At 34.2% G+C, this 15,031-nt stretch overlaps 1 protein-coding gene and 1 long non-coding RNA gene across 4 annotated transcripts in view; both read left to right on the top strand.

Annotated features, from left to right (window-relative positions):
- LOC117316611 (sialin-like) overlaps positions 1-12,111 on the top strand; it is a 34,513-nt gene extending 22,402 nt beyond the window's left edge. The window contains exons 9-11 of the mRNA XM_033871282.1: positions 5,715-5,870; positions 8,045-8,130; positions 11,416-12,111. Coding sequence (XP_033727173.1) covers positions 5,715-5,870; positions 8,045-8,130; positions 11,416-11,649 — 476 coding nt within the window. The 3' untranslated portion in view covers positions 11,650-12,111. The remainder of the gene's footprint in view (positions 1-5,714; positions 5,871-8,044; positions 8,131-11,415) is intronic.
- An 814-nt stretch (positions 12,112-12,925) lies between these two features.
- On the top strand, positions 12,926-15,031 carry LOC117316127. Of its 3 annotated transcripts, none has more exons than XR_004529826.1 (2): positions 12,926-13,535; positions 13,844-15,031. It is a non-coding gene; the product is annotated as an uncharacterized LOC117316127 (long non-coding RNA). The 3 variants fall into 3 exon arrangements; XR_004529825.1 differs by having other exon boundaries at positions 13,806-15,031; XR_004529824.1 differs by having other exon boundaries at positions 12,926-13,580; positions 13,806-15,031.

Genomic DNA, 15,031 nt, shown 5'->3' with positions numbered 1-15,031 from the left:
CAGAAAGTACTGAAGGGATCTTTCTCAAATTTCATATGTAGGTTCCACTTGGTGCCTTGTTATGCATATTGCATTTTGAGACCAATCGGAAAACAACATGGCCCACAGGCGGCCATCTTGGATTTTGATAATTGAAGTCTGTTATCGCTATTTCTGAGAAAGTACTGAAGGGATCTTTCTCAGATTTCATATGTAGGCTCCCCTTGGTACTAAGTTATGCATATTGCATGTTGAGACCAATCGGAAGACAACATGGCCGACAGGCAGCCATCTTGGATTTTGATAATTGAAGTTTGTTTTCGCTATTTCTGAGAAAGTACTCAAGGGATCTTTCTCAGATTTCATATGTAGGCTCCCCTTGGTACTTAGTTATGCATATTGCATTTTGAGACCAATCGGAAGACAACATGGCCGACAGGCAGCCATCTTGGATTTTGATAATTGAAGTTTGTTATCGCTATTTCTGAGAAAATACTGAAGGGATCTTTCTCAAATTTCATATGTAGATTGCCCTTGGTGCCTAGTTATGCATATTGCATTTTGAGACCAATCGGAAAACAACATGGCCGACAGGCAGCCATCTTGGATTTTGACAATTGAAGATTGTTATCGCTATTTCTGAGAAAATACTGAAGGGATCTTTCTCAAATTTCATATGTAGGTTCCCCTTGGTGCCTAGTTATGCATATTGCATTTTGAGACTTATCGGCGGAAAACAACATGGCCGACAGGCAGCCATCTTGGATTTTGACAATTGAAGTTTGTTATCGCTATTTCTCAGAAATTGCTGAAGGGATCTTTCTGAAATTTCATTTGTAGGTTGCCCTCTGTGCCTAGTTATGCATATTGGATTTTGAGACCAGTCAGAAAACAACCTTCCCGACAGGCAGCCATCTTGTATTTTGACAATTGAAGTTTGTTATCGCTATTTTACAGAAGGTACTGAAGGGATCTTCCTGAAATTTCATATGTAGGTTCCCCTTGGTCCCTGGTGTTGCATTTTGGGACCAATCCGAAAACAACAGACAGCCATTATCGCCAAATCTTAAATTTTATATATAGGTTACCCTTGTTTGAAAAGTACTAGAGGGCTGTTTCTGAATTTACACAGATTAGTAAGACTTAGAGGAAGGGAAAAGTAGAGAAAAGATCAATCTGACATGGAACCTTTAAAGATCATTCAATGGTGGGCGCCAAGATCCCTCTGGGATCTCTTGTTTTTTTTATTTGACGTTTATACTAAAAATGCTTTTGATATCCTGAAAGATCATACACAATTTTGGCAGACTAGTTTGCACACAAATTTCATTCCTTTTGTGGTTAAGTGATGAACGAATGAACAATTCGCTGATAAAAATTGCCGTAACTTGACCGACTTTTGACATGGCCGTGATCAAATTGTCAACATCCGATAAAAAAGAAGTTCTTAGACTATCAACAATACTTTGAAAAATCCAACGCTGAAATGAGTTATCCAATTTTACATATGATTTGATTTGCACCTCGACATATTTGATCGTTTCACGGAACAAACTGTACTTTTTATTGCCAAGTCACATTTTTTATAAAATACTACGTCACTGCATGACGTCACGACTGTCATTGGAATTCCATTCATAATTCAAGGCTTTTGAGAGTGATGTCGATCTCGATCGCCATGACACGGCGATGTTTCGTGGGTGGTAATTTTAAATTCACAGTGAATTTGGCAACTTCATGTGTGAACCAGCGAACAGTGACTCGATACGAGTATTCGATCTTTTCTGTGACATATGATTATATGTGCTTAACCGGATTTCTTGATAGAATGACGAAGGTAGGTCCGTCGATAACGATGATCATATTGAAAAGCTAGGATGACAGTTAGTTTTCCTGGTTACTCTACACAAATATAGACTCTGTGTTACAATTAAAATACATATTTCTTTATATGAACATCGAGGGGTGTCATTTTTACCGAATGAAGAGCCAATTCCCAATTTCCAAATACACAGGTTACGTAGTACGCCTAGAGTGAAGAAATTCCAGGCCCCTGTGCTGACGCAAACGGAACCATTTCTTCGGTTGTGATGTTTGACATTTTCTTTTTTATGAGCTTTTTTTTTATTTGTGGCTTTTTTTTCAACTTCCTATCATTGCAAGGTGATTGTGTGTGTTTGCATGTTTTTAATGGCAAATGACAAACCTGTAGGGTAGGCCGGTTACAACAGGCCTGTAGGCCTAGTCTACAGTAACAGAGTTATATTTTCGCTCAGATGAATTGTCTAATCATTTGACCGTGTAGCCCTATTGGTTTATTGCTGATATGATTTATATTTATCTAAGAATGCGTGTATTTTTATAGTTAAATCCAACGTTTCAAAACCGACACCGACGATATAATAAATCTAAGGACTGTCAGATGTAAACACAAGCACACGACGTTGTAAGAGTTGTCCCCCTTGAACGCAGATTACTCCACGCGCGTGAAATGCTATGTAAGATAGATATACATAGCTATCTTACATGGGCAAACTATATCCAACATGCCGAGATATGAGAGAAATTGTATTTTTTGTGGAGGTTAACATGTCATGATTAATCTATGTAATCAGAGACATATATACATGTCTCTGATGTAATTGATCTTTAAACATTACATCTCTGATTATGACTTATCCATCATGCTTTCCTTTCAATTATCATGGTTTGTCTATTATATGAAAACTTTCCAGAGTATTAAATCATGCACACCAGAAAATTTACCTTGGTCAATCACTTTTTGTCACACATTGTACAGAATGAAAATCATAACAAACATTGTACAGTATAATAATCACAACAAACATTGTACAGTATAATAATCACTACAAACATTTACTGTAAGATAATCACAGAAAACATTTACTGTAAGATAATCACTACAAAGATTGTACAGTATAATATTCACTACAAACATTTACTGTAAGATAATCACAGAAAACATTTACTGTAAGATAATCACTACAAAGATTTACAGTATAATAATCACTACAAACATTGTACAATATAATATTCACTACAAACATTGTACAGTATAATAATCACTACAAACATTGTACAGTATAATAATCACTACAAACATTGTAAAGTATAATGATAACTACAAACATTGTACAGTATAATATTCACTTCAAACATTGTACAGTATAATAATCACTACAAACATTGTACAGTATAATAATCACAGCAAACATTGTACAGTATAATTTTCACTACAAACATTGTACAGTATAATATTCACTACAAACATTGTACAGTATAATATTCACTACAAACATTGTACAGTATAATAATCACTTCAAACATTTACTGTAAGATAATCACTTCAAACATTTACTGTAAGATAATCACTACAGACATTGTACAGTATAATAATCACTTCAAACGTTTACTGTAAGATAATCACTACAAACATTGTACAGTATAATAATCACTACAAACATTGTACAGTATAATAATCACTACAAACATTGTACAGTATAATTATCACTACAAACATTTACTGTAAAATAATCACAGCAAACATTGTACAGTATAATAGTCACTTCAAACATTTACTGTAAAATAATCACAGCAAACATTGTACAGTATAATAATCACTACAAACATTTACTGTAAAATAATCACAGCAAACATTGTACAGTATAATATTCACTACAAACATTGTACAGTATAATATTCACTACAAACATTGTACAGTGTAATATTCACTACAAACATTGTACAGTATAATAATCACTACAAACATTTACTGTAAGATAATCACTACAAACATTGTACAGTATAATCATCACTTCAAACATTTACTATAAGATAATCACTTCAAACATTGTACAGTAAAATAATCACTACAAACATTTACTGTAAGATGATCACTACAAACATTGTACAGTATAATAATCACTTCAAACATTTACTGTAAGATAATCACTACAAACATTGTACAGTATAATAATCACTTCAAACATTTACTATAAGATAATCACTTCAAACATTGTACAGTATAATAATCACTTCAAACATTGTACAATATACTATTCACTACAAACATTGTACAATATAATATTCACTACAAACATTGTACAGTATAATATTCACTACAAACATTGTACAGTATAATAATCACTATAAACATTTACTGTAAGATAATCACTACAAACATTGTACAGTATAATATTCACTACAAACATTGTACAGTATAATATTCAATATAAACATTGTACACTATAATATTCACTACAAACATTTACTGTAAGATAATCAGAGCAAACATTGTACAGTATAATAATTACTTCAAACATTTACTGTAAGATAATCACTACAAACATTGTACAGTATAATAATCACTTCAAACATTTACTGTAAGATAATCACTACAAACATTGTACAGTATAATAATCACTTCAAACGTTTACTGTAAGATATTCACTACACACATTGTACAGTATAATAATCACTTCAAACATTGTACATTATAATATTCACTACAAACATTGTACAGTATAATAATCACTACAAACATTTACAGTAAGATAATCACTTCAAACAGTGTACAGTATAATAATCACTTCAAACATTTACTTTAAGATAATCACAGCAAACATTGTACAGTATAATAATCACTACAAACATTTACTGTAAGATAATCACTACAAACATTGTACAGTATAATAATCACTTCAAACATTGTACATTATAATATTCACTACAAACATTGTACAGTATAATATTCACTACAAACATTGTACAGTATAATATTCACTACAAACATTATACAGTATAATATTCACTACAAACATTGTACAGTGTAATATTCACTACAAACATTGTACAGTATAATAATCACTACAAACATTTACAGTAAGATAATCACTACAAGCATTGTACAGTATGATAATCACTTCAAACATTGTACAGTATAATAATCACTTCAAACATTGTACAGTATAATATTCACTTCAAACATTGTACAGTATAATATTCACTACAAACATTGTACAGTATAATATCCACTTCAAACATTGTACAGTATAATAATCACTTCAAACATTGTACAGTATAATATTCACTACAAACATTGTACAGTATAATATTCACTACAAACATTGTACAGTATAATATTCACTACAAACATTTTACAGTATAATATTCACTCCAAACATTGTACAGTATAATATTCACTACAAACATTGTACAGTATAATATTCACTACAAACATTGTACAGTATAATATTCACTACAAACATTGTACAGTATAATATTCACTACAAACATTGTACAGTATAATATTCACTACAAACATTGTACAGTATAATAATCACTTCAAACATTGTACAGTATAATATTCACTACAAACATTGTACAGTATAATATTCACTACAAACATTGTACAGTATAATATTCACTACAAACATTGTACAGTATAATATTCACTACAAACATTGTACAGTATAATAATCACTACAAACATTGTACAGTATAATATTCACTCCAAACATTGTACAGTATGCAGTCCTGTCTGCTGAAATTTAGAAATAGAAAATGCCCAATACATATTTTGTATGGATTCCCTAAAATCTTAAAACTAATCACAAAAATGAGCCAGAGATTCCTTGTGGCGAAAAGTATCTTGAAAAATGTTCAGCCAAATAGTGTTCCAGCTGTTTCCATGATTTTTTTTTTATCTTGAACAGGTTTAATGCTTCCGGCTATCCTCATGTTCTGTATCGGCTATGCTGGTTGTAACCATATAGTTGTGGTGATCTTGCTTACCTTTGCTGTAGGACTTGGCGGTATATGTATGGGGGGATTCAACGTTAACCATCTAGATATTGCACCCAATTTTTCAGGTAAATTAAAAATGGAGATTTTATTTGAAGCCTTTTTGTGTAATATAACAGTAATCTATAAATCACCTCAGACCTATTGATATAGTTACTTTGGTGACTTTTGAATTAAACTTGACACTTTGTGATTTGAACAAAAGTTTGTGCTTTAATCAGACAATGTACTAGTAATTATTGCAACTTAAATATATTTGACAACAAAACTGATTGTTTAACAATATTTCCAATTAAATAACAGTGTTTGCATCATGAAAAATAATGAAATATCAACTAGAATCAAATAATATATCTCTGACATTTTGTCCAATCAAACCTAATGTTGGATTGCACAAAACGTCTGGACAGGTTTAGGGGTAGATCCATGTTATTTAATCAAACATGTTACAATTTCAAAAGGTTGTAGTTGAATTGGATATGTTGTAATTTAATTGAATATATTGTAATTTGATTAGATATATTGTAATTGAATTGGATATATTGTAATTGAATTGGATATATTGTAATTTAATTGGATATATTGTAATTTAATTGGATATGTTGTAATTATTTAATTTGATATGTTGTTATTTAATTGGATATGTTGTAATTATTTAATTTGATATGTTGTTATTTAATTGAATACTGTACATGTATATTGTAATTAACACTAATTGGACATGTTGTTAAGTTAACAAATTATGATTATATGCTGAAAGTAGAATTTTAAGAAAAATTAATTTGATTGTGAAAAGAGAAATATTAATTGATTCCCTCAGACGGTTAGTTTTAAGATGGAATATCTGGTCTTTATACAACCATATATAATGAGATTTAACTTTCCTACTCGGTCTTTATACAACCATATATAATGAGATTTAAACTTTCCTACTCGGTCTTTATACAACCATATATAATGAGACTTAAACTTTCCTTCTCGGTCTTTATACAACCATATATAATGAGATTTAAACTTTCCTACTCGGTCTTTATACAACCATATATAATGAGACTTAAACTTTCCTACTCGGTCTTTATACAACCATATATAATGAGATTTAAACTTTCCTACTCGGTCTTTATACAACCATATATAATGAGATTTAAACTTTCCTACTCTGTCTTTATACAACCATATATAATGAGATTTAAACTTTCCTACTCGTTCTTTATACAACCATATATAATGAGATTTAAACTTTCCTACTCGGTCTTTATACAACCATATATAATGAGATTTAAACTTTCCTACTCTGTCTTTATACAACCATGTATAATGAGATTTAAACTTTCCTACTCTGTCTTTATACAACCATGTATAATGAGATTTAAACTTTCCTACTCGGTCTTTATACAACCATATATAATGAGATTTAAACTTTCCTACTCGGTCTTTATACAACCATATATAATGAGATTTAAACTTTCCTACTCGGTCTTTATACAACCATATATAATGAGATTTAAACTTTCCTACTCGGTCTTTATACAACCATATATAATGAGATTTAAACTTTCCTACTCGGTCTTTATACAACCATGTATAATGAGATTTAAACTTTCCTACTCTGTCTTTATACAACCATGTATAATGAGATTTAAACTTTCCTACTCTGTCTTTATACAACCATGTATAATGAGATTTAAACTTTCCTACTCGGTCTTTATACAACCATATATAATGAGATTTAAACTTTCCTACTCGGTCTTTATACAACCATATATAATGAGATTTAAACTTTCCTACTCGGTCTTTATACAACCATATATAATGAGATTTAAACTTTCCTACTCGGTCTTTATACAACCATGTATAATGAGATTTAAACTTTCCTACTCGGTCTTTATACAACCATGTATAATGAGATTTAAACTTTCCTACTCGGTCTTTATACAACCATATATAATGAGATTTAAACTTTCCTACTCGGTCTTTATACAACCATATATAATGAGATTTAAACTTTCCTACTCTGTCTTTATACAACCATATATAATGAGATTTAAACTTTCCTACTCGGTCTTTATACAACCATATATAATGAGATTTAAACTTTCCTACTCGGTCTTTATACAACCATATATAATGAGATTTAAACTTTCCTACTCGGTCTTTATACAACCATGTATAATGAGATTTAAACTTTCCTACTCGGTCTTTATACAACCATATATAATGAGATTTAAACTTTCCTACTCAGGGACACTGATGGGGATAAGTAACTGTTTAGCCACTATTCCTGGATTTCTAGGACCATACATCGTAGGTCAACTTACCAACAATAATGTAAGTATGCATAATTATTCTCTTGAATTATGTATTTCATGATGTTGACATTTCAGTGTTTAGGATGATATAAATAATGACATATGCTACAGATCTGATACATGTGATGTTTTTAGAGGTTTTTCCCCTGATTTTAGTACAAGGTAATCAGAGTGCCCAGGGTTGTGGTTGACCATGGGTAAGACTTACATTATTCCATGTCCTTTTGTATGAAACTCTTCTCACACCAAACAAGACAGGAATCTCGCATAATTATACCTTTGAATTGCTATATGTTCACCATGGAACACTGTTCACTTTTGTAACCTCAGTTTTACATTTTAAGAAAATGGCTGCCATTTGCTGTCTCTTGATGGGTCAAAATTAACATATTGTCCAATTTTTATGAGAATTTATATAAAAGGGTATTAGGGTCTGCAAATTCAACGGTTGTATGCATGGTTTGGCGGCAGGGGGGTGTTAATGAGGGGGAGGGGGTATGAGTTGGCCCCCAGTGGACAGTTCTAATTCAAAAATGTTTTCACTGGGATCCATATTAAACCATATATATATATTACAGGTCTTATTACCATCATTTATCACAATGCCTGTCTCTTCTTCATCAAAGTACTTGTCAGAGTACTGGCTTCACTATGATCACAGGAGTATTGTGAAAGTTTTCTTATAAAAGGACATCAAAATAAACCAGCTGTCCCTGTTACAACACAATTGGCTTTTTTTTCTTTTCCTCACTTTCCTGCTGTTCTTACATTGTGATGATAACACCTGTCCTGCTGTTCTTACATTGTGATGATAACACCTGTCCTACTGTTCTTACATTGTGATGATAACACCTGTCCTGCTGTTCTTACATTGTGATGATAACACCTGTCCTGCTGTTCTTACATTGTGATGATAACACCTGTCCTGCTGTTCTTACATTGTGATGATAACACCTGTCCTGCCGTTCTTACATTGTGATGATAACACCTGTCCTACTGTTCTTACATTGTGATGATAACACCTGTCCTACTTTTCTTACATTGTTATGATAACACCTGTCCTATTGGTCTTACATTGTGATGATAACACCTGTCCTGCTGTTCTTACATTGTGATGATAACACCTGTCCTACTGGTCTTACATTGTGATGATAACACCTGTCCTGCTGTTCTTACATTGTGATGATAACACCTGTCCTGCTGTTCTTACATTGTGATGATAACACCTGTCCTACTGTTCTTACATTGTGATGATAACATAACACCTGTCCTACTGTTCTTACATTGTGATGATAACATAACACCTGTCCTACTGTTCTTACATTGTGATGATAACATAACACCTGTCCTACTGTTCTTACATTGTGATGATAACATAACACCTGTCCTACTGTTCTTACACTGTGATGATAACATAACACCTGTCCTACTGTTCCTACATTGTGATGATAACATAACACCTGTCCTGCTGTTCTTACATTGTGATGATAACACCTGTCCTGCTGTTCTTACATTGTGATGATAACACCTGTCCTGCTGTTCTTACATTGTGATGATAACACCTGTCCTACTGTTCTTACATTGTGATGATAACACCTGTCCTACTGGTCTTACATTGTGATGATAACACCTGTCCTACTGTTCTTACATTGTGATGATAACACCTGTCCTACTGTTTTTACATTGTGATGATAACACCTGTCCTGCCGTTCTTACATTGTGATGATAACACCTGTCCTACTGTTCTTACATTGTGATAACACCTGTCCTACTTTTCTTAAATTGTTATGATAACACCTGTCCTGATGTTCTTACATTGTGATGATAACATAACACCTGTCCTGCTGTTCTTACATTGTGATGATAACACCTGTCCTACTGGTCTTACATTGTGATGATAACACCTGTCCTGCTGTTCTTACATTGTGACGATAACACCCGTCCTACTGTTCTTACATTGTGACGATAACACCTGTCCTACTGTTCTTACATTGTGACGATAACACCTGTCCTGCTGTTCTTACATTGTGATGATAACATCTGTCCTACTGTTCTTACATTGTGATGATAACACCTGTCCTGCTGTTCTTACATTGTGATGATAACACCTGTCCTGCTGTTCTTACATTGTGATGATAACACCTGTCCTACTGTTCTTACATTGTGACGATAACACCTGTCCTACTGTTCTTACATTGTGACAATAACACCTGTCCTGCTGTTCTTACATTGTGATGATAACACCTGTCCTACTGTTCTTACATTGTGATGATAACACCTGTCCTACTGGTCTTACATTCTGATGATAACACCTGTCCTACTGTTCTTACATTGTGATGATAACACCTGTCCTGCTGTTCTGACATTGTCATGATAACACCTGTCCTGCTGTTCTTACATTGTGATGATAACACCTGTCCTACTGTTCTTACATTGTGACGATAACACCTGTCCTACTGTTCTTACATTGTGATGATAACACCTGTCCTACTGGTCTTACATTGTGATGATAACACCTGTCCTACTGTTCTTACATTGTGATGATAACACCTGTCCTACTGTTTTTACATTGTGATGATAACACCTGTCCTGCTGTTCTTACATTGTGATGATAACACCTGTCCTGCTGTTCTGACATTGTGATGATAACACCTGTCCTACTGTTCTTACATTGTGGTGATAACACCTGTCCTACTGTTCTTACATTGTGATGATAACACCTGTCCTACTGTTCTTACATTGTGATGATAACACCTGTCCTACTGTTCTTACATTGTTATGATAACACCTGTCCTGCTGTTCTTACATTGTGATGATAACACCTGTCCTGCTGTTCTGACATTGTGATGATAACACCTGTCCTACTGTTCTTACATTGTGATGATAACACCTGTCCTACTGTTCTTACATTGTGATGATAACACCTGTCCTACTGTTCTTACATTGTTATGATAACACCTGTCCTGCTGTTCTTACATTGTGATGATAACACCTGTCCTGCTGTTCTTACATTGTGATGATAACACCTGTCCTGCTGTTCTGACATTGTGATGATAACACCTGTCCTACTGTTCTTACATTGTGATGATAACACCTGTCCTACTGTTCTTACCTTGTGATGATAACACCTGTCCTACTGTTCTTACATTGTGATGATAACACCTGTCCTACTGTTCTTACATTGTGATGATAACATAACACCTGGAGTGTCAGGGATGACCTAGCTGTTGTTCCATACACGCAAACTAATAAATGTGAATTGTTTTAAAATTATGTGTTTATAAGAACTCTGTATATTTTCCAGCAAACACGAGCACAGTGGCAGATAGTGTTTTATATCTGCTCTGCTGTGTATCTGGCAGGAACAATACTCTACCTTCTCTTAGCCGAGGGCTCCGAGCAACCTTGGAATCAACAAGGGGGAGAAATTCTGACCTTCACTGGTCACTCCTCTGGTCAACCTCCCAAAGCCCAGTCCATTGGTGGAGATGACCAGCCATCCAATCTACCATATAACCATTTAAATGAAGAAAAGTAACATTATATGTCTTAAAAATGTTGACAAATGATTATCATTATAATATCATTTATAAAATATATTATGTTTATGGAGTTGTATTTTCTCAAGAGGTCATGATTGTTTTAGGATGTTTAATATGAGAGTGAAAGGGAAGAAAGGTTAGAAGGGATGCAAAGACTTGCTGTCCATGTAATTGTTTTTGCGTCAAGGAGTAACAGGGTAATTCTCCTTCAGTTTTCTATGAATCGGGTATGAGAGTGATCGAGGTGAAAAATCATGGAAATTTTACAAATCAAGTTGTATTCACTTTTTAAATTAAGTTCTTTTCTTATCTGAACTAATTGAAGTAAAATTATGTTTAAACAATAATCATGTATTTTTAGGTCACTTGAGACTTCACCTTTTCTAATCGCCTTTTGTCCGTCGTCCGTCGTGCATCCGTAAACTTTTTACATTTTCGACTTCTTCTCCAAAACCACTCAACAAAATTCAATGAAATTTGGCAGAAAGTTCCTATGGCTGAAGGTCAACCAAAATTGTGAATTATATGGTCCCCACCCCCCAGGGGCCAAATTGACTAAAACTTCAAAAATCTTCTTCTCTACTCTCAGATATGTTAGTATCAAATACTCTTCATAGATGGAAGGCTCTTCAGGTGCTTTACCAAAATTGTGAATTTCATGACCCTGGGGTCTCATGTTTGCCCCTGGGTAGGGGTAAACTTTACTATAGTTTATATAGGGAAATCACATTTTTGACTATTATTTGTTGGATTTGTATTGGAATTCATTCTAACTTGTATTAAATTATCAGCATGGGATTACAGTTTGATGTTATGTACATGTTGGCCCTGGTTGACCCCCAGGGGCTGGTGGGCGGGGCCAAAAAGGGTCAAATTGACTAAAATTTCAAAAATCTTCTTCTCTACTCTCAGATATGGTAGAATCAAATACTCTTCATAGATGGAAGGGTCTTAAGGTGCTTTATCAAAATTGTGAATTTCATGACCCTGGGGTCTCACGTTTGCCCCTGGGGAGGGGGTAAACTTTACTATAGTTTATATAGGGAAATCACATTTTTGACTATGATTTGCTGGATTTGTATTGGAATTCATTCTAACTTGGTTCAAATTATCAGCATGGGATTACAGTTTGATGTTATGTACATGTTGGCCCTGGTTGACCCCCAGAGGCTGGTGGGCGGGGCCAAAAAGGGTCAAATTGACTGAAATTTCAAAAATCTTCTTATCTATATGTTTTAATCAAATACTCTTCATATAGACTGACCCCATTAGGACTGATGGGTGGGGCCAAAAAGGGTCAATTTAGTTGACCGAAATATTTCAAATCTCAGGTGACCGTTAAGGCCCTTTGGGCCTCTTGTTTTTAAATAAATGGTTGTATGATGGTTTTTTGTGTTTTCAAAATCTGCCATATTTCTAGGGTTAAGGTCTAATCGTGAGATGTTATATTACTTTACATGCAAAAGGAACAGTTTACAGTTACTGTGGCATGTACATAAGGTTGAATTTTAGCTGATAGTGTATACTTCTTGGTCAGTGGTAGGTTGTCATACCAGATACCCGTACTTATATCTTTGGTCAGTCGTTGGTTGTCACACCAGATACCCGTGCTTTGGTCAGTCGTAGGTTGTCACACCAGATACTCGTACTTATATCTTTGGTCAGTCGTAGGTTGTCACAACAGATACTCGTGCTTTGGTCAGTGGTAGGTTGTCACACCAGATACCCGTACTTATATCTTTGGTCAGTCGTAGGTTGTCACAACAGATACTCGTGCTTTGGTCAGTGGTAGGTTGTCACACCAGATACCCGTACTTATATCTTTGGTCAGTGGTAGGTTGTCACACCAGATACCCGTACTTATATCTTTGGTCAGTCGTAGGTTTTCACACCAGATACCCGTACTTATATCTTTGGTCAGTGGTAGGTTGTCACAACAGATACCCATACTTAAATCTTTGGTCAGTCGTAGGTTGTCACACCAGATACCCGTACTTATATCTTTGGTCAGTCGTAGGTTGTCACACCAGATACTCGTACTAATATCTTTGGTCAGTGGTAGGTTGTCACACCAGATACCCGTACTTATATCTTTGGTCAGTGGTAGGTTGTCACACCAGATACCCGTACTTATATCTTTGGTCAGTGGTAGGTTGTCACACCAGATACTCGTGCTTTGGTCAGTCGTAGGTTGTCACACCAGATACTCGTACTTATATCTTTGGTCAGTCGTAGGTTGTCACACCAGATACCCGTACTTATATCTTTGGTCAGTGGTAGGTTGTCACACCAGATACTCGTACTTATATCTTTGGTCAGTCGTAGGTTGTCACACCAGATACTCGTGCTTTAGTCAGTCGTAGGTTGTCACACCAGATACTCGTACTTATATCTTTGGTCAGTGGTAGGTTGTCACACCAGATACCCGTACTTATATCTTTGGTCAGTCGTAGGTTGTCACACCAGATACCCGTACTTATATCTTTGGTCAGTCGTAGGTTGTCACACCAGATACCCGTACTTATTTCTTGTCAGGGCCCTCAGCTGCAGCAGGAATATGTTCCCCTCTTCCATATCATTCCTTAATTTGTATTTTGACAGTTATCAGTAAAAACATACATAAGATTTATGACTATAAATCAAAGCCAGTTTTAATAAAATTATATATTAATTATTCTTCTGAGCTTTGAATATATTTATCAGTACTTATTATTTAGTTTGATAACAAATTTTACAACCGCTAGACCTTCCAGCAAATGGACATATCCTGGTTTTCCTGGTTTCCGCAGTCCTAGGTAAAAATCACAATCTCGTTTATTATAAGAAAGTAATATAATAGCAATGATCACACAAGGCTGAGGATGCCTCAGATCTGATATATGAAGAGACCAGAGAGAGTGCATAAAAAACCAAGGTTGTATGGTATGTTTAAGGTTTTGACTTTTGAAGGAATTAAACCCCCGCTGACTTGTCAAAATGTGAGTGCTCTAACCATTGCGCCACAGGACCACCTGTAACCTTACCTGATTTTGAATAACCACAGAATATATAAGTAAATATATTTTCTTGTACAATTTATCTGTTGTGAATGAGTTGGCATACTATTTCTCTACTATAATTGTAAAGAAGTGTATAAAATATTTTAGTGCTTAATTTTACTGTACACAATGCTAGCAATTTAGTTTCATTGTTTTTTTTTTTTTGCATAATTAAAAGTGATTCAAAATATCTGTGATAAAAATAACCTTGATACAACAGGAATATCGAGGATTATCAATTCTTAATTCGAAATATTGTATAGTTGGTAATATCCATGGTGGATTTAATGTTTAGCTGTCGTTATAAATCAGCACAAAAATAAATACTCCATGTACAGAA

This window comes from Pecten maximus, chromosome 18, assembly GCF_902652985.1.
Source record: "Pecten maximus chromosome 18, xPecMax1.1, whole genome shotgun sequence".
In the NCBI taxonomy this organism is placed as follows: Eukaryota; Metazoa; Mollusca; class Bivalvia; order Pectinida; family Pectinidae; genus Pecten; species Pecten maximus.
The sequence above is the reverse complement of the archived record's forward strand: the minus strand, read 5'-3'. Positions and strand labels throughout refer to the sequence as shown.